This window comes from Schistocerca serialis, chromosome 8, assembly GCF_023864345.2.
Source record: "Schistocerca serialis cubense isolate TAMUIC-IGC-003099 chromosome 8, iqSchSeri2.2, whole genome shotgun sequence".
NCBI lineage: Eukaryota > Metazoa > Arthropoda > Insecta > Orthoptera > Acrididae > Schistocerca > Schistocerca serialis.
This window is the reverse complement of record NC_064645.1, coordinates 616,847,403-616,868,852: the sequence shown is the minus strand read 5'-3', so window position 1 is coordinate 616,868,852 and position 21,450 is coordinate 616,847,403. Positions and strand designations below refer to the sequence as shown.

The 21,450-nt window shown below is 38.2% G+C and overlaps 1 protein-coding gene across 2 annotated transcripts in view; it reads right to left on the bottom strand.

Moving 5' to 3' along the window:
• Positions 1 to 21,450, bottom strand: part of LOC126416038 (muscle-specific protein 300 kDa-like) — a 643,030-nt gene that overhangs the window by 344,410 nt on the left and 277,170 nt on the right. For both annotated transcript variants that reach the window (XM_050083501.1, XM_050083503.1), the window contains exons 39-42: positions 21,162 to 21,326; positions 20,905 to 21,064; positions 16,313 to 16,601; positions 7,814 to 8,020 (exon numbers count right to left, since the gene is read on the bottom strand). In XM_050083501.1, coding sequence (XP_049939458.1) covers positions 7,814 to 8,020; positions 16,313 to 16,601; positions 20,905 to 21,064; positions 21,162 to 21,326 — 821 coding nt within the window. The remainder of the gene's footprint in view (positions 1 to 7,813; positions 8,021 to 16,312; positions 16,602 to 20,904; positions 21,065 to 21,161; positions 21,327 to 21,450) is intronic.

Sequence of the window (21,450 nt, the reverse complement as noted above, 5' to 3'; positions counted from 1 at the left end):
TAATTTCAGATAATGTGATAAAATCAAATACAAATATGAATACCCAATTCAATAAATATAAAATAAGCACGTATAGTAGATAAATGTATATCTGCAGTCACACAGGATGAAGTAGCAAAGCCAATAAAAGGGCTAAAGAACTCGAACTCTGCAAGCACTGATGATACACATACAATAATCTTACAGAAGAGAACTCCACACCTAGCTGAACTACTTACACACTTGCGTGACAGTTCACTTAAACTTAGCACTTTCCCAAATGCATTTAAAACGTATTCAATAATTCAGGTAAAAAAGGTGGGAGAGATACTGTAAATAACTACAAGACCACCACAGTTTCCTCTTACACTTCAAAAATATTAGAGAACATTACGGAATTTCTAAATAAAAACAAAAGTCTCTGTAATAAATGAATGGATTCTGAAATAAGAGGTCAATAATACTGGCGATTGTCATTTATGAGTGCAATGAATTAAATACTAAGACTGATGGACAAGACACAGGAGTATTTGTTGACCTATCAAAAGTGTTTCATGTGATGGACCATAAGATTCTGCTGTCACACCTTGAAAACTATGGTATTTGAAATCTGTCCAGCAGCTGAATCAGGGACTGATGACTTTGCCGTTTAGTACCTTAACCTTCAACCAACCAACCAACAGTTGGATCAGTTCCTTCCTGAGCAATCATAAGCAAGTGATGAGCATCTCACACTCTAGTATTGTTGTGACTCGCTGATCTTTCAAAGTGCCACCGCGCAGTTACGTGCGTCCTCTACATGCGGCGCTGTCTGCCAGCGATGCAGCAGCCGAGCCACCTAAGCAGCCAGCCAGCCAGCGGCCGCTTGACTGGGGCTCAGTGCTGATTTGACTGTTACCGTGTACACATGCCTTGCTTTGTCTATTTGCTCTGTGACTTACATGTATTGTGTCGTTTTTGAAAATATACAGACAGAAGTGAGCACGTTTCAGCAAAGGACAAAGACGCAGGATCCCATCCTCATCGCCAATTGTTATAATGTCAAGTTGAACACATATATTTCAAAAACGACACAGTACATGTAAGTAACAGAGCAAGTAGACAAAGCAAGACATGTGTACACGGTAAAAGTCAAATCAGCACTGAGCCCCAGTCAAGTGGCCGCTGGCAGGCTGGCCTCTTAGGTGGCGCGGCTGCTGTATTGCTGGCAGAGAGCGCCGCATGTAGAGGACGCACATAACTGTGCGGCGGCACTTTGAAAGATTGGCGAGTCACAACAAATATCAACCTTAAAACTATTTCTGAACACTTATCAAGGTATAACTAATGAAATATGTTGTACCCCATGGATCAGAAATGGGACAACTTCTGTTCCTTTTGTACATTAGCAATCTAGGTTTAAATGTGGATGCATATAAAATGATCACATTTGCACACGATGCAACAGTTCTATTAAAAGCAGAAAATAAGGAAGAACTACAGCATTCAGTGAAAACTGTCACAAAACAACTTAGCAACTGCACACAACATAATGAGCTCGTAATATATAGCAAAAAAAACTAGTGCCCAAAAATTTCACAATCCTCTGAACAAGGATATGTACACTATGTGATCAAAAGAATCTGGACACTTCGCTGAAAATGACTTACAAGTTTGTGATGCCCGCCATTGGTAATGCTGGAATTCAATATGGTATTGGGCCACCCTTAGCCTTGATGACAGCTTCCACTCTAGCAGGCACATGTTCAATCAGGTGCTGGAAGGTTTCTTGGGGAATGGGAGCCCATTCTTCACTGAGTTCTGCACTGAGGAGAGGTATTGATGTTGGTCAGTGAGGCCTGGCACGAAGTCGGCCTTCCAAAACATCCCAAAGTTGTTCTGTATGTTTCAGGTCAGGACTCAGTGCAGGCCAGTCCATTACAGGAATGTTATGGTTGTGTAACCACTCCGCCACAGGCCATGCAATATGAACAGGTGCTTGATAATGTTGAAAGATGCAATCGCCATCCGAAATTGCTCTTCAACAGTGGGAAGCAAGAAGGCGCTTAAAACATCAATGTAGGCCTGTGTTGTGATAGTGTCAAGCAAAAACAACAAGGGGGCTTTCAAGAAAAACATGACCACACCATAACACCACCGCCTCCGAATTTTACTGTTGGCACTACACATGCTAGCCGATGACGTTCACCAGGCATTCACCATACCCACACCCTGCCATTGGATCGCCACATTGTGTACCATGATTCGTCACTCCACACAACGTTTTTGCACAGTTCAATCATCCAATGTTTACTGTCCTTACACCAAGTGAGGTGTCATTTGACATTTACCGGCATGATGTGTGGCTTATGAGCAGCCACTCGGCCATGAAATCCAAGTTTTCTCACCTCCCGCCTAACTGTCATAGTACTTGCAGTGGATCCTGATGCAGTTTGGAATTCCTGTGTGATGGTCTGGATAGACGTTTGCCTATTACACATTATGACGCTCTTCAACTGTCGGCAGTCTCTGTCAGTCAACAGATGAGGTCGGCCTGTACGCTTTTGTGCTGTACGTGTCCCTTCATGTTTCCACTTCACTATCACATCAGAAACAGTGGACCTAGGGATGTTTATGAGTGTGGAAATCCTGCATACAGACATATGACACAAGTGACACCCAATCGCCTGACCACGTTCGAAGTCCGTGAGTTCCACGGAGCGCCCCATTCTGCTCTCTCACGATGTCTAATGACCACTGAGGTCACTGATGTGGAGTACCTGGCAGTAGGTGGCAGCACAATGCACTTAATATGAGAAAATGTTTTTGTGGGTGTCCAGATTCTTTTGATCACATAGTGTATGTCCCATTTATCTTGATCAACAATGAACCAGTTGGTAACAGTACAGAAATTAAATTCTTATGATTATGGCTACAGAACAAAATTGGAATAAGCATACATAACACAAAATTAAACATAACCTGCTGCCTTTGTTGCTTACTAAAATCCTGCTGTAGTGAGGAAACAGTAAATAGTGCTTATCATGCTTACTTTCATTCTCATTTTATATCGTGTTGCATTTTGGGAAAATTCTAAATCTATTATCAGAACATTTAAAAAGCAAAAAAAGGGCCATTAGAATCAAGTTTGGATGTAAACCTAGAGACTTAGGTAAAGCTCTGTTTAGGGTCACTTATATTCTTTAAAATAAATTTAAGAGGTAAGAAAAGTAGATTAAAAAGCTTTGATAGTTCTGATCACTTTATGAGACAAAACAAACAACATACATAGGATCAAAATTAAGACATCTCTTTGACAAAGTGATACTTTCCACACCAAATTTTAACTCTATAACAAACATCCAAAAAACATAAAAGCAAGTACTGATGTCAAAATTTTTAAAGTAATATTTACAGCATCACTACTTTCACTCCACCGAAGAATATTTATATGTATGAAGTGTACTATATAAATATTTGAATTAATGAAGTATATTATGTGGGATTTTAAATATGTATGGAGAGAAACCACTTTCACTTGTACACACATAAGCTGGCTTTGTTCAATGTCATGGTATAAGCTGCTTTTGTAATAACAGGACTAATAAAAATACAATGCAATACAACATTGGTTAAATATCATTCTGCACATTACTAAATATAAAGCCATGGTAAGTTTGATTATTCCAAGGATCACATAAAACATTTTAACAGTGTCTAGTTCATTGTTGAGAGCCGTCTGAATTGCTCAGTGTGTCAGCTGGCTACATAAATCAAAATAGAATTGGATGATATTCACAAAGACTCTGCACCATCATCGAGCACCATTTACTTTTAGATTAATAAATTTAAATGTGATCCAACAAGCACCAAAGTTGAAATGCATTCCAGCCATCCAGTTCAGGTCACCACACAGGAAACCATTGACAAAATTAATAATACAGTAATGCAAGACTACCAAATAATAATTTGTGGGTTTGCTGAGACTGTAGGCATGTCAACTGGGCAAGAGCATAATATCCTGCATGGAGAATTGGCTTTGAAGAAGCTGTGTGTGAGGTGGATGGGACGATTACTCATAGCTGACCAAAAGCGAAGCTGGCACAACATTTCAGCACAATGGTTGGTGATGTTTAATAGCAATCTGCAATACTTTTGCACCAATTTGTGACTTTTGATGAAACCTGAATCCATCATTATACACCACAGTCTAAACAACAATCAAAACAATGGGCAAAGGCTGGTGAAAGTGCACTGAAGACGGCAAAGACCATTTTGTCAGCTAGTAAGGTGATGGTCACTGTTTTTTGGGATTCCCAAGGAATAATCCTAACAGATCAATCCTAAAAAGCAGAATCATAACAGGAGCCTGTTTACGAAACAAACATTTTTAATTGCTTTTTTACCAGACTTATCACAACATCCTCAAACAATCTAAAAACAACTGATTTCTGAAAGAAATATGAAGAATGACTTAGATACAAAAAAGTTTTGTCTAGAGCAACATATAGAAGCATGTGCCTGTCAACTTAAACTGAAGGAGGGCTCTTTTATAATTGTAACAGTATATAGGTCCCCTTCAGGAAACTTTCATTTATTCCTGGAAAACTTGGATGCCTTGTTGTGCTATCTGTCAGATAGGGGAAAGCAAATTATTATTTGTGGGGACTTCAATGATGATTCACTGAAAGAGTGTAATAGGAAGAATGACCCGGAAGTCTTGCTCGGTTCTTTCAATTTGACATCTGTCATTAATTTTCCTACTCGGGTAGTAAAGGACAGCAGCACATTGATAGATAACACTTTTATAGACCAATATAGGTTTAAAAACATAAATTCTTGTCCTGTTGAGAATGGGCTGTCTGATCATGATGCTCAGCTAGTTACAGTATATGACACAGCTCCATTCAATAATTCAAAACTACCCTCCAAAGTTGTGCGTTCAATTAATGACTCAACAATTAGAAATTTCAGAGAAAATCTTCAGCAGTTAGACTGGGATGAGGTGTACAAGGAACCCGATGCTAATTTAAAATATAACTTATTTCATGATACACTTGTAAGAGAATTTGAAAACTGTTTCCCCAAGAATGTAGTTAAATCTAATAATAAGAAACCATGCAAAAAAACTTGGCTTACTAAAGGAATAAAAATATCTTGTAACCACAAAAGGGAACTGTATATAACAACAAGAAAGAGTAATGACCCAGAAACAGCCAGATATTATAAAAACTACTGTGCTACATTAAGAAAGGTTATTAAAAAGTCCAGAAGCACGTGCATCATGTCTGAGATTAATACCTCTGATAACAAAATCATAACAATTTGGAATATTATTACAAGGGAGACAGGACAACCAAGAGTACAGGATGATGGTATCACCATTAAAGCGAACGGAAACTTGATAAACAACAAGCTGGAAGTCGAAAACATTTTGAATAATCATTTTTTAAATGTTGTAGAGAAAATAGGATCTAAATGTTCATTAGAAGAAGCAAGGCAGTTAATGGAAGAGGCCTTACCCACACCATTTGATACAATTGAAATTCCACCCACCTCTCCTTCTGAAATTAGGAAGATAATAAACTCTCTCAAGAATAAAAGCTCACACGGAATTGATGGCATTTCCAGCGGGATAATAAAAGCTTGTTCCCAAGAAATAAGTGGGATTCTTAGCCACATATGTAATAGCTCTCTGAAGCAGGGCATTTTCCCAGATAGACTGAAGTATGCCATTGTTAAACCACTGCATAAAAAAGGGGATATGACTGATGTCAACAACTACCGCCCAATCTCTCTTCTGACTGCCTTATCCAAAATTCTTGAAAAAGTAATGTATTGTACAGTAGCTTCACACCTTTGTAAAAATATAGTTTTAACAAAATGTCAGTTTGGTTTCGAGAAAGGTTTCTCAATGGAAAATGCTATATATACTTTCACTAGTGAAGTATTAAATGCTCTGAGTAGCTGGAAGTAACCCCTTGGGATTTTTTGTGATCTATCAAAGGCTTTTGATTGTGTAAATCATGGAATACTTCAAGATAAGCTCAAGTACTGTGGTATGAATGGGACAGTGCTCAAATGGTTTAAATCATACCTAACTGGAAGAGTGCAGAAAGTTGAAAGAAATAGTTCACATAATATGCAAAAAACTGGTGATTTCTCAGACTGGGGAACAATCAAGAATGGGGTGCTGCAAGGTTCACTCTTGGGTCCTCTGCTGTTCTTAATATATATTAATGACTTGTCATTCTTTATTAACGAAGATGCAAAGCTGGTACTTTTTGCCGATAATACAAGTATAGCTATCACAGCCGACAGACAAGAATTAACTGGTGAAATTGTAAACAATGTTTTTCAGAAAATCATTAAGTGGTTCTCTGCAAATGGGCTCTCATTAAGCTTTGACAAAACACAGTATATACAGTTCCACACAGTAAATGGAATGACCCCATTAATAAATATAGACTTCGATCAGAAATCGGTAGCTAAGGTAGAATATTCAAAATTTCTAGGTGTATGCACTGATGAGAGGTTGAACTGGAAAAAAACACACTGAGGATCTGCTGAACCATTTGAGTTCAGCTGCTTATGCTATTAGGGTCATTGCAAATTTTGGCAATATACATCTGAGTAAATTAGCTTACCATGCCTATTTTCATTCTCTGCTTTCGTATGGCATCATATTCTGGGGTAACTCATCATTGAGTAAAAGAGTGTTCATTGCACAAAAGCGTGTAATCAGGATAATTGCTGGAGCTCATCCAAGATCATCCTGCAGACACTTATTTAAAGAGCTAAAAATCTTCACTGTAGTCTCACAATATGTATATTCACTTATGAAATTTGTTATTAACAATCCGAATGAATTCAAAAGTAATAGCAGTGTACATGGCTACAACTAGGAGAAAGGATGATCTTCACTACTCAAGGTTAAATCTAACTTTGGCTCAGAAGGGGGTTAATTATGCTGCCACAAAAGTCTTTGGTCACTTACCTAATAGCATCAAAAGTCTGACAGATAGCCATATAGCATTTAAAAGGAAATTAAAAGAATTTCTTAATGGCAACTCCTTCTACTCATTAGACGAATTTTTGGATATAGTAAGTGGGTAATTTCCCAATCCCACAAAAAAAAAAAAAAAAAAAAAAAAAAAAAAAAAAAAAAAAAAAAAAAAAAAAAAAAAATAATTTAAAAATATTGAGTGCCATGTAAAATTTTGTCTAATGTAATATCTTGTATAGACACCTTTTATTAACCTGACACGTTCCACATCGTTACGAAGTGTCGTATTCATGCTCTATGGAACAAGTACTAATCTAATCTACAATAGTTTTAATACGGGTTTTGGATCGGGACTGAGAAAGACAATAAAATGATGAAGACAAAATAAACTGAAAAGACAAGTAACAGAAAGGATAGAGGAAAATAAAAATAAAACTAAATAAGTCAAAATTTTAGTAAAATTTATGAAAATTGCATAAAAAGGATAAAGAACACAAATCTGTAAGTATATGACATGAGATTCAATAGATGAAAATTTAATTAAGAAGTCCTGGTTCCCAACTCAGGGGCTTGTTTTGCTCCTAACCAATACCCAAATGTTGTAATTTGCATTGATCTCATTGGAAAGAATAAATAATAGGGAGACAATAGAATGCACTTATTTTCTGCAGACAAGAGTATGAAGTGTTTTGTTGGGCATATACACAGTTTTTTCCAGAACATCAAATTTAAACAGACACTTACTGAAATGTTAATGCTGTATTTTTTGTATCACTAAAAACGGAAATATCTTTTAACTCCATAAATTTTATTTTCAATGGTGGGATTCTAGATTGCTGTTTAACTAACTTGTGAGCAGCTTGTTCCTTTTCAGTGAGGAGCATAGCAAGCTTGCTTGGTGCACCAGGTGTAACTTTCATGGCCTCCAGCTGCTCTTCCAAAGGAGAAAGCCATGCCTCCGTTTCAGCCAATCGTTCTTCATAAGCTCGATGGTCGTCTACCAGGCTCTGCCACCGGTTGATTACTTCTTTGCTTAATACATGGAGTAACTGGTACCTAAAATAACATATTAGTGACAGTTAAACTACATATTTAAAATTTACTCATTTCAGAGTCATAGTTACTTTTCCCTAATCTGTCTAACACTGATTTTTTCCACAAAACCAATATTCAGGATTGTATTTTCATTTGGGATGAATAAGTTAAATGCACTGACCATTCCAATTTGCATTTATAGTTAATGACTCCCTCATTCCTCATAAATAATTGGATAATTTAAAAATACAGTGTATTACCTACTTATTCATCTATATGGAAAGAGATGATTCATCAGTCCTATTTTTTGAAATTTTCATTGCTAAAAGTGCAAAAATGTAATAATCTTAAAAACCACATAAAATCATTTCAATAAAAAATTAATATCACTCAATTTGTCAGAAATTTTACATGCACCAGAAACTAAATCCTTTGTAGGACACTCTAATGTTGCATTCATTGAACTGTAGCAGTGGATAATTAGTGAGAACATTTAGACACACACATAAGAAAATCGAAACTGAATCAAAAGGACAACAGCAGTTCTCGAGATTCTAATTCGAAAGTTAAAGGACAGTATATACAGCATGCAACTGAAATTCTGTGAATTTAACGCAATATTTGGAAATAGAAAAATGAAGAAATTATTATTATAAATATTTCTATTATGTTGATTTTTATTAAAATTTTACATACAATGGAATACTTCATATTGCAAAGTAATGTTTGAATTATTGAAAACTAAGGCACAATATTGTCACTTTTATTATTCCCCCCCCCCCCCCCCCCCCCAAGAATTTCCTGACTGCTCCTGTCATTGCAAGTTTCATAGCTTTTTGCATCAACCTCCAGACTGCCTTTGCCAAGCTCAAATACCTGAAACATCCATGCAACATGGGGGGAATGACTCACATTTGAAATGATTGGTATTCTACAAACACATATAATATGTCAATGTCCCTGTCACAGTTACATCTTTTCAGTTCTTTGTTTATTTTCTCCATCTACTTGTTACTGTTCACAACTTCACTTCATAAGGCATGTGCAATAGATACCTTTATCTAGAAAATCTATGTCAGGTCTTTTGCGATTCAATTCAATTTCAATTCAATTTATTAGCGTCCTTGTAGTACATCATCGAAATGACATAGGACTTGTCAATAAACATTACATGAATTTACTTGTCACTTAGACATTACAATTTTAATAGAACTTTTAGAACATTAACATAAAAATATACAAGTAGGATAACAACGTACAAAAAAAAAAGTTAGTGATTCTCACATCAAAGATTATTTACATTCTTACATTAACACTGTTTCACACTTTCATAGAAACAGCAAGTATTTAAATGTGAGCAATTACACATATTTATTATGTCAGGGAAATTTTAACTGCGCTTTTATTGTCAACGATTCATAAACTCTTCAATACTGTAAAAACTATTGCTCAATAACATGTTTTTTAATTCTCTTTTAAATATGTGCAGTTTTGGTATTATTTTTAGTTCTTTGGGGAGAGCACTGTAGAGGATTTTGGGTTGGTATAGTACACTTTTGTGATACATAGCTGTTTTATGAATTTCTCTGTGGAAATCATTCCTATTCCTTGTTTCGTAATTGTGAAATTCTCTGTTTAATGTAGAAAATTCCTCGTGTTCTTTTAAGAAACATATGCTTTCATATATGTATAAAGATGGTAGTGTCATGATTTCTAATTCTTTGAAAACATGCCTACAAGAGGCTCTATATCCTATACCTTTTATTATTCTGACTGCCTTCTTTTGTAGTCTAAATGAACGATGCACTTGTTCCTTGTTACAACTGCTTGGTCTCTTAAGGGAAGCGTGCACAACTATCCTGCAAGTTGTTCAGTATTATGACGTGCGTAAATTAACTTCTTTTAATTCATTAAGATGTCCATGCAAAGATTTTGGCATTCACATATTCACTTTTTTGGCTATGCTATCAATACTATGCGTTACCCGGTTACCTTCCATTCCGAAGACTGTTGCACTCTGTGGCTATTATATTGACTTGTAAATAATAGATTTCAGTTATTAGTCATTCTTTTCAAATTTTATTGGCAGATATAGATTTCAGCTAGAAACTAGCCATTCTCAGTGCACTATCATTTCTGATCAATGCATGTAATGCCTGTTGGTCGGGCGTTGTCCACAGTTCATTGAATACTACATTCAATGAACTGTGGATGAAGCCTGACCAACAGGCATTACATGCATTGATCAAAAATGATAGTGCATTGAGAATGGCTAGTTTCTAGCTAATATCTAGATCTGCCAATAAAATTTAAAAAGGACGAATGATAGCTGAAATCTATTATTTACAAGGCAATACTAAGTGTTTCTTCCTTGCTGAAGAGCAGTGGTGTACAATAGTCTGCCTGAGAGACCGAATGGTTTAATGGTAATTAACTCTGTCCCTAAGAAATTTCTTTGGGACTGACTAATCAACTTTTGTGTTTATATATAAAAACAAAGATGAGGTGACTTACCGAACAAAAGCGCTGGCAGGTCGATAGACACACAAACAAACACAAACATACACACAAAATTCAAGCTTTCGCAACAAACTGTTGCCTCATCAGGAAAGAGGGAAGGAGAGGGGAAGACGAAAGGAAGTGGGTTTTAAGGGAGAGGGTAAGGAGTCATTCCAATCCCGGGAGCGGAAAGACTTACCTTAGGGGGAAAAAAGGACAGGTATACACTCGCACACATGCACATATCCATCCACACATACAGACACAAGCAGACATATTTAAAGACAAAGAGTTTGGGCAGAGATGTCAGTCGAGGCACAAGTGTAGAGGCAAAGAAGTTGTTGAAAGACAGGTGAGGTATGAGTGGCGGCAACTTGAAATTAGCGGAGATTGAGGCCTGGCGGATGACGAGAAGAGAGGATATACTGAAGGGCAAGTTCCCATCTCCGGAGTTCGGACAGGTTGGTGTTGGTGGGAAGTATCCAGATAACCCGGACGGTGTAACACTGTGCCAAGATGTGCTGGCTGTGCACCAAGGCATGTTTAGCCACAGGGTGATCCTCATTACCAACAAACACTGTCTGCCTGTGTCCATTCATGCGAATGGACAGTTTGTTGCTGGTCATTCCCACATAGAATGCATCACAGTGTAGGCAGGTCAGTTGGTAAATCACGTGGGTGCTTTCACACGTGGCTCTGCCTTTGATCGTGTACACCTTCCGGGTTACAGGACTGGTCTTCGTGGCAAACGAATCTGCTCCAGTCCGGAATCCCTGAATCATTACACCAACAACCTGAAAACAGCTTTCGCATCCCGCAACTACCCTCCCGACCTGGTACAGAAGCAAATAACCAGAGCCACTTCCTCGTCCCCTCAAACCCAGAATCCCCCACAGAAGAACCACAAAAGTGCTTAACTTGTGACAGGATACTTTCCGGGACTGGACCAGACTCTGAATGTGGCTCTCCAGCAGGGATACGACTTCTTCAAATCCTGCCCTGAAATGAGATCCATCCTTCATGAAATCCTCCCCACTCCGCCAAGAGTGTCTTTCCGCCATCCACCTAACCTTCGTAACCTGTTAGTTCATCCCTATGAAATCCCCAAACCACCTTCCCTACCCTCTGGCTCCTATCCTTGTAACCGCCCCCGATGCAAAACCTGTCCCATGCACCCTCCCACCACCACCTACTCCAGTCCTGTAACCCGGAAGGTGTACACGATCAGAGGCAGAGCCACGTGTGAAAGCACCCACGTGATTTACCAACTGACCTGCCTACACTGTGATGCATTCTATGTGGGAATGACCAGCAACAAACTGTCCATTCGCATGAATGGACACAGGCAGACAGTGTTTGTTGGTAATGAGGATCACCCTGTGGCTAAACATGCCTTGGTGCACAGCCAGCACATCTTGGCACAGTGTTACACCGTCCGGGTTATCTGGATACTTCCCACCAACACCAACCTGTCCGAACTCCGGAGATGGGAACTTGCCCTTCAGTATATCCTCTCTTCTCGTCATCCGCCAGGCCTCAATCTCCGCTAATTTCAAGTTGCCGCCACTCATACCTCACCTGTCTTTCAACAACTTCTTTGCCTCTACACTTCTGCCTCGACTGACATCTCTGCCCAAACTCTTTGTCTTTAAATATGTCTGCTTGTATCTGTATGTGTGGATGGATATGTGCATGTGTGCGAGTGTATACCTGTCCTTTTTTCCCCCTAAGGTAAGTCTTTCCGCTCCCGGGATTGGAATGACTCCTTACCCTCTCCCTTAAAACCCACTTCCTTTCGTCTTCCCCTCTCCTTCCCTCTTTCCTGATGAGGCAACAGTTTGTTGCGAAAGCTTGAATTTTGTGTGTATGTTTGTGTTTGTTTGTGTGTCTATCGACCTGCCAGCGCTTTTGTTCGGTAAGTCACCTCATCTTTGTTTTTATATATAATTTTTCCCACGTGGAATGTTTCCTTCCATTATATTGATATCAACTTTTGTGTTTCTTATTTATATCCACAATAGCTTTTCCATCCATTTGCCTTGAAAATGTGGTCTGCTATGTTGGTGACTTCTGTGTTTGGCAGTGACATTTTCCCACTACATCTCCCAATATGTAGTGACAGTCTTGATGTAATTATCTAGTTAGCACATACATTATGTAATGGTTAGCTACAAGCTCTTGTTGGTTTGCGGGTTTTTCAGGATCGGGTATATGATGTCTTGTGTCTGTAAACGAGGTTCCATTCTTGGATTCTTAAGCGCGTAATTAATAAGGTCAGTCAGTTTTTGACTTAGACACTTGACTTGAATCTTTCTCACAAGCAGTTTCATATCCTGTTGGGACCTGCCGACTTCCAGTTAGGCAGAATCTTTAACACTGTCAGTTCCAAAAAGTTACTTGCTCTTTCGATGGGACAATACTGATTTTGAAGCTATTCTTGGTTGCCTAATCAACAGCTACATATAGACATGTACTCTGCAAGCCACCATATGGTGTGGCGGATTATACCTTGTACCACTACTAGTCAGTCCCTTTCCTTCTCTACTTCCAAATAAAGCCAGGGAAAAATGACTGCCTATATGCTTTTGTACAAGCCCTAATTTCTCTTATCTTGTCTTCATGGCACTCACGCAGAATGTATATTTGCCTCAGGACAATCACACAGTCCACAGTAAAAATTTTATCCAATTTGAAAAAATAGAGAACTCACTTTATTTTTCCTTGTCCTGCAACCATAGATACAAACAGACATTACAGACATTCTGTTTCAGTGTAGAAGAACATTCATTGGTGCACTTTTTCAGATGTCTGATGATCTTGTTATAATATTGTTCCTGTTGTTCCTAGTTTTCTGGCCTTACACCACATACGCGTCAAGCACTGGAATTCTCTTCTCCAGTCTTCAGTCTTGTTCAGTAAGCCCTGCTCCTTGATGGCTACAGATCTAATGATATTTTTTTCTTGGTGATTATTCTCGTATAATGACTGATCCAACTGATGTCAGAGTGGTGAGTGCACCACAATACTACAAGATACGCTCATCCCCAAATATGAAAGTACACTGTCTAGTCACATTACAGTGACCAACTGTCAAAAGCCTGAACAACCAATATTTGCAGCACGAGAAGATAGTGAATGAGGTTCTGGTAGGTCGACTTCAATGCCATGGCCATCTGCACTAGGTTTCTCATATGAGACTCCATGGCATGAACAGCCTGATCGAGGTGGACCCACAGATTGCCAACTGGGTTTAAATCCAGGCAAGGGAGTATGGTAAAATTGTCTTGGTGCTCTTCAAACCATGCATGTACACTGCAAGCCGTGTGACATATTGCAGAATCCTCCTGTAAAATGCCATCATGCCGAAGAAAAACAAACTACATGTAGGGGTTGACCAAGGATGGATCCATACTTTTGTTGATACACTATGCCTTCCAGAACGATGAGAAGACCCAGAGAATACCACAGAAACATTCCCCAGACTGTAACACTCCCTCCTGGTTGCAGCATGTTTGCTTTCAGACATTTCATGCTGTACAAGCCAACAGTCATCTGTCCAGTGGAGCATAAAATGTGATTCATCTGAAAAGGCCACCTGTTGTCACTCAGTGGACTTCCTCTTGCGGTACTGGTATGCAAATTCTAGCCCTTGATGCTGATGAACAGCAATCAGCATACGTGTACGAACCAGGCATCTGCTGTGGAAGACCATACACTGCAATATTCACCGAAATGTCACTGAGACGACAGTATTGGTGGCCCCTTGGTTAATCCAGGTGGTCAGTTGCTCAACAATTGCATGTCTATTCAACCGTACACATCTCAGCAGCCATTGCTCACCCCTGTCATCTAGGGCTCAGTGTTGCCTTGGTGCTGGTTTTGAATAGTGCCATTTTGCCACACAAGGTATACTTCAACTGTGGTGGCAAGTGAACAGTTCCTAAACTTAGCCATTTCAGATCATCCCCTTTTGGACGTCAGATAAACGACTCTGTTTCCGCATTACAACACTGACTGCACTGGTTTTCATGTCCTCATGACACACTTTATATGCCCTCCACTGCTAGACCTGCCATCTGCTACCTGTGAGTGGTCACTGCACACTTGCTTTGAACGTAGGCGGTGGTCACATTAATGTCACTGTACCATGTATTATCTAATCTTTTTTTTTATCACTGAACTACATTTTTGGGTGTAATGGAGGCCATTTTCTAGCATCAGTTCCTTTGAATTCAATCATCACTCTTGTCATCTCAGTTTGCAAACTTTAAATCAAATTTGATCCAATTGTAGTTATTTTATCCCGTATGGTCATTTCTTCACTTGCTGTTTCTTAGACAGGCATGACCATATGTGTCTTTGGCTACAGCATTCTTTCCATTTCCAGTCTAATGGCAAGTTTTCTAGCGTTAGGTATCACATCAAAACCCAAAATGAGTCTCTATTAATTGGCAACACACTGACTTTTGTATTCCAGAGAATCCTGGAAATGTGCTTGTGAGCTGTGATTGTAATCTTGCCTGTACTCATTTACTGCTCACCCTCCATGACTAACTCTTAAAGTAAAGGCATAGTATTTCTTCATTCAAAGCACATGTCCATTTTCCACTACATCTCCCCAATAGTACTTGGGTGAGAAGTGGTTGACAACTTTGCACAGCATCCATACCAGTGTAACCATTATGTGATATTTGGCTTCTCTCTTCCACTGGCTGTGTTTTACAATAAATTTTCCTAAGCCAATTGCACCTGGATCAGCTCCAGTCAACAGAGACCCTTTCTCAGAGGCTTCTATGTACATTTTTCTTAAAATGTTTAGTTATTTGGGACCCGGAATACTTGATTGATGCAGCAGAGTCCAGTTTACTGTAGGAATAATGTTAACAAACTACAATGCAAACATTTTTGTGTAATATGTGGAATGTTGGAAAAAGTGAATAACTGCAAAAACATGGAAAATAATGGTTATTAATCTAATTTGTAAGTTCTAAATTATTCATTATGAAGGTAAACATGAAATAATAAAAAAATGGACTATTAATAAATTTTCCTTTACCTAATGGCAGATCTAAACCTGAACCGACAACCTCAATAAATCACTTACAAACTGAGTAAAATGATACTCTCAGTAAGAATTGTATCAAAAGGAAAATTCACTTGAGAAAACTAAAATTGTGATGCAGAATTGCTGCCAGTATTTACTTTCAAGAGATAAAATATCAGTACTGCTGTCATGGACAAAAGTGAAACAAGCTATCCTAGCTTTTGGAAGTGATTGTTCCTTTCTTGAGGAGGAGAGGGGTATGGGTCGTGGAAGGTTAAAAAGGAAGAGCAGGCTACTGAGATTCAGGATGAGAGGGACCAGTTTGTTTTGAGAATGAGGGAAGATTAAGATCTTTGTCTCCATTTGACCTCGAAATAGGTGGATCCCTCTTATTCTGGGTATGAGCAACTTGCTCCTCCTTTTTAATTTTCCACAACTCACCCCTCTCTTCTTCATGAGCCAGGAACTATTAGTCTGGAAAGTGAGGATAGTGTCGTGAATTTTTGTACTGGTCTATTAGCAGTTCTCATTTGTCAGCTCCTGAAGGTAAGTATAGATAAGCAATTCTGTCATAATTTTAAATGCTTGTTAAGAAGTAAGATAAGAAATCTGTATTCATTAATGCACAGACAAAATGTCTTTGAACTCAAAGTAATACCAAATAAAGGTAACAAGAAGCTTAAAAACTGTGTCAAAATATGAAAAAATCGAAAACTGTGTGGAGAAGTAAATGTAGCACAATTTTAAGAGTAAATATGTCATGAAAGTACCTGTTACTTATTTGTGATATCAAAGGTTTAATTCGGTCGGCACCACTCCAGTGGAGCAGTCCATGGGATCGATCAACGAATTCATCAATTTCATGCTCCTTGGAAGTGATGAGGTCACGTTTGTCACGGTAACTCTTCAGCTGTTCCTCTTTCTCTGCCAATGATGCCTGCAGCTGTTGGTCTCTGAATATTGCCTCTGTTGTACGGAACCACTTTGTATGCTTATCAAGCTGCTCTTCAAACTCAAGCCATTGTTTCAGAGCAGCATCTAATTTAACTTCTATGCCATCTGCAACACAAGATTAGTGAACAGATGTAGAAAAAATGTGAATTGTATTTTACTATCAATCTACATGCAAGCTAATATACCAACTGTATTATCATGAATCAGTATGATCTTATGCCTGACCACCCTTCCAACAACAACAATAATGATCTAATAATAAAGAACTAAAAAGAAATTAAATCACCAACACCAGAGGTTTCTCCACCATAGTGATACGTTATTTGTCTGTCACTAAAATACACAAACCCACAAAGAACTATTTTAATAATGATTCAGTTTTCATGTAATGTGTGATATTAAATGATGTACTGAAGTTACATTATATAACTCCAAAGTACCATAAAACTAAAATTTAGTGTGATTTACTGCTGACAAGTCTCTCATACAATAAATCATTTATTTAACTTTTATGTTGTGAGACAATAAACTTCCAATTCTGATTCCAGAGATTTTCCTTTAACTAACTCTTCTTTCTTTTCTTAAAAAGATGTGTGTCAAAAATTACGAGAACAGACAACACAGTTTTTAAATTTTGTCCCCTTTTGTGAATAAAGGGACTAACTAAATTCTCTTTTGTCATAAATATATGCAATGAATAGACACACAGCTGTTGTAGTGGAAGGAATTCTGATATTAAGGTGGTTTGTTAAGAAGCAAAACCAAAAAAATTCCATTATGATCATGAAGCGAAAAAAATCTTTTAAATAAGGAGTGATCATAGTTTTCAAATACATATGTCTATACACCAATTATTACGCTACATATGAATATTTTACATTGTCAGTAGATACATATTCACTCCATTTCAGTGGTAGCATAATCCTGCATCATCCTGTATTTATAAATCCTAGATAGTTAGGAACCCGTGTGGGGTTGCTAGTCCCCCATCGGGCGCCTCCCCGGGTGGCGGATTGGGGAATGCTCTCCAGATATGGGGGGTACCGGGGAAATAAAATACCCGGGGTGGACCAAAACTAGCACGGGTAGGGAAGACTCGTTAAGCCATGGTGAAGGCAAATCCCTAGGGGTAGAGTACCCCAAAATCAAGACTCCAGGTTGGGGGTTGTGCAGAGGGCTACCAACCCACTCATGTAAAACAAGGGCCGGTCAGGACACTCAAGGTATGCCTCGGAAACAGGACAGAATTTACTGGAACAGAAATTGGCAAAGTCACAAGGATTTCTCTTTTGGTTCGTGGAATGTCAGAAGTCTATACCGCCCAGGAAGCGCACAAATACTAATAAACGAACTAGGAAAATACAAGGTACAACTGGTAGCGCTCCAAGAAATAAGATGGCAGGGAACGGGATCAATGAAAATAGGAGACGGGACAATAATGTATGGAGACTGCGGTCAGCGCCACGAATTTGGAACGGGCTTTTACATTCATAAAACAGCAATTGACACAATAAAGGAATTCAAATCAATTAATAACCGAATATCACACATTACAATTCAGGCTCAGTGGTTTGATATTACATTTATAAATGTTCATGCACCCACAGAAGATAAGGAAGATGACGTGAAAGAAGAATTTTATAGTCAACTGGAACAGACATATAATTCAATAAGTAGACATAACGTAACAATAGTGTTAGGAGACTTTAATGCCAAAGTAGGAAAAGAAGAAATCTACAAACCAACCATTGGGAATTACAGCTTACATGATGAAAGTTCAGAGAATGGTGTGCGACTCATAAACTTTGCAATGGCAAATGGTCTCACATTAAGCAGCACAAAATTCCAACACAAACGCATTCATTTAGGGACATGGATATCACCAGATGGAAAAGTAGTGAACCAGATTGACCATGTCGCCATCCAAAGACGATTTCAAAACAGTATTAAAGACGTTAGAACTTTTAGGGGAGCAGATTGTGAGACAGATCATATGTTAATCATAGCTCAAATGAAAATAAAGCTAAAAAAGAAACAAAGTACAAATAGGGTTGAAATTAAAAGGTATGATGTAGAAAATCTGGCAGAAGAAAAAATAAAAGAAAACTTTAGGAAAGAAATGGAAATTAATCTATCGGAATCTAGACTGACACATAGTGACCAGCAAGACGTGGAAAGTAGATGGAGACACCTCAGAAACAGTATTCAAGATGTAGCTTCCAAAACTATAGGTAAAAGAAAACGAACTAACAAAATCTGGTTTAATATAAAGTGCCAAGAAAGAGTACTGGAGAGGCAAAATGCGAGGAAGGCATGGTTACAAGACATGGACAATATTACACTAAAGGAGAGAAACTATAAAATCCGCAAGGAAACACAACGAACTCTTAGACAAGAGAAGAGAAAACACTACAACAACATGGTAAGAGAAGCGGAGGATGATTTCAAGCATCACAGAGCAAGGCAGATGTACCAGAATATAAAAAAGTCCTTGGGAAAATTCACTAAAAGGGAACAGTTTATAAAGGACCAAATGGGAAAATACTTACAAACAAGAATGACATACAAGAGACATGGAAGACATACTTTACACAGCTGCTCAACTGCAATGATCCACAATATTACTTTACATTTGAAGAACCAGATACAGTTGATATACAAGTCACCACACCATCAGTAAATGAAATAAGACAAACAATAAAGAAATTAAAGAACAACAAGGCCTGTGGGGAAGACCAGGTATATGCTGAGCTTTTAAAAAATGGAGGACCACAATTGGAAATAGAACTACATTCCTTAATTGAAACAATTTGGGAGACAGAAAACATACCGGCCGATTGGAAAACTGCAATTATATGCCCCATCTTTAAGAAGAATGATCCCCTTGTCTGTGATAACTACAGAGGAATTGCCCTACTCGATGTCACGTATAAAATTTTGTCGATGTGTATACTACACAGACTGATTCCCATAACCGAAGAACTGATTGGGGACTACCAATGTGGTTTCCGCACTAACAGATCCACTTTGGATCACTTATTCACATTGAGACAAATAAATGAGAAGGCATGGGAATTTAATGTAGATATCCATATTCTATTTATAGACTTCAAGAAGGCCTATGATAGCATACACCGACAGACACTCTTAAACACCATGAAAGAATTTGAAATACCATTAAAATTAATCAAATTAGTTAAAATGTGTTTGGAAGAAACCATATGCAAAGTTAAGACACCTGCAGGAGAGACTGAAAATTTTAAGGTGTACACTGGACTGAGACAAGGGGATGCCATCTCACCTACTCTATTTAATATCATCTTAGAGAAGATTGATAGAGAATTCACCAAAACTAATCCACAAGGGATCCAACTGCAGGGACAGAACATTACTAGACTTGCTTATGCAGACGATGTAGCCTTAATAAGCACTTCAAAAGATGAATTAATCAGGATGATGCAAAATTATTACAAAATAGCTGAGAAAGCTGGACTTCATGTGAATGAAGAAAAGACAGAATATCTAGTCATAAGTAAAAAACTCCAAAAGAATACACCACTGACCGTAAATGGTCTCACTTTCAAGGCAGTTGACCACTTCAAGTACTTAGGGAGTCTTTTTAGCAGAGACAATAGAGCAGAAATAGAAATAGACGCCCGTCTAGCAGCAGCTAATAGAACTTTTTACAGCTGTATCAAAATTTTAAGGATGAGATCACTTAGTACTGAATTCAAAATCCGTTTTTATCAGTCAACTATTGTACCAGTAGCATTATATGGATGTGAAGTTATTACATTCAGGAAAAAAGATGAAGAAAAACTGTTGATATTTGAAAGAAAAATACTAAGAAAAATATTTGGACCAATCTTCGATGAAAATGTCATGGAGTGGAGGATAAGGAAAAATGAAGAACTACGGGAGCTGTACAAACATAGTACCATTGTGGAAATGTTAAAGAAGAGAAGACTGAACTGGGCTGGTCATGTAGCAAGGATGCCGGAGAACAGACTACCCAAAATAGCATCCACTAAGAAATTAGAAGGAAAGAGAAGAAGAGGAAGACCTTGAATTAGGTGGATGGAGAATATCCGGGAAGATGCAGCTAGGAAGGGCATCAACTCTGATTGGACAACAATTTCCCTGGATAGAAATAATTGGAAGAGGCTCGTAGAGCAGGTGTATGGTCGATAAGGCCTTAGCCACGTGTAAAGTAAAAGTAAAGATAGTTAGGAAAGTATTTGACAACCTATTGAATGTTAATCCAATCAAAAAGGATAAAAAAGTGTGTATTGGTTGTGTGCTAGCTGCTCATATTCGGTGTTAAAATTCCTGAAATACCTATGTTTTCAAGATGCTGTATTGGTTGTGTGCTAGCTGCTCATATTCTGTGTTAAAATTCCTGAAATACCTATGTTTTCAAGATGCTGCTTCAGGCTGGACTCCAAATCTGAAACTTCTTTTTCTAGGATGGTTATTCCTTTTGGTGCAGTACTCTTGCTTACTTCTGTACAAAGATCTCTAATCTGTGATAGCTGATGTTCTCCCTTCTTTCGATTTTCTCGAAGATCCTGGAAGAAATGAAACAAAATGTTAAACATTTCATTTTTCTGAATATCTTAAGAAAAACTGTGCAGCCCAAGACACATTTATTTTAGCAGACTTTACCTTAATCGCTGCCAGTCTTTTGCTGATGTCAGATTTTTCCCCACTGACATCATCACAGTTATGTACGCTATCTCTTTCGGAACTTATCCAATCTCTGAAATCCTTGCACAACGTGCTGAGCTGACTGTGTTTCTGTGCACAATCCTCAAGATTATCCAGCAAGTCCTGCAAATCAGTACCATTATGAAAACAGGGTAAGAATAAAAGAAGAAGGTGAAGGAAATTACGTGAAACCAGATATGGTATAGAAGTAATGAACAAACAGAAGCTGCACGATCCACAAAAAGAC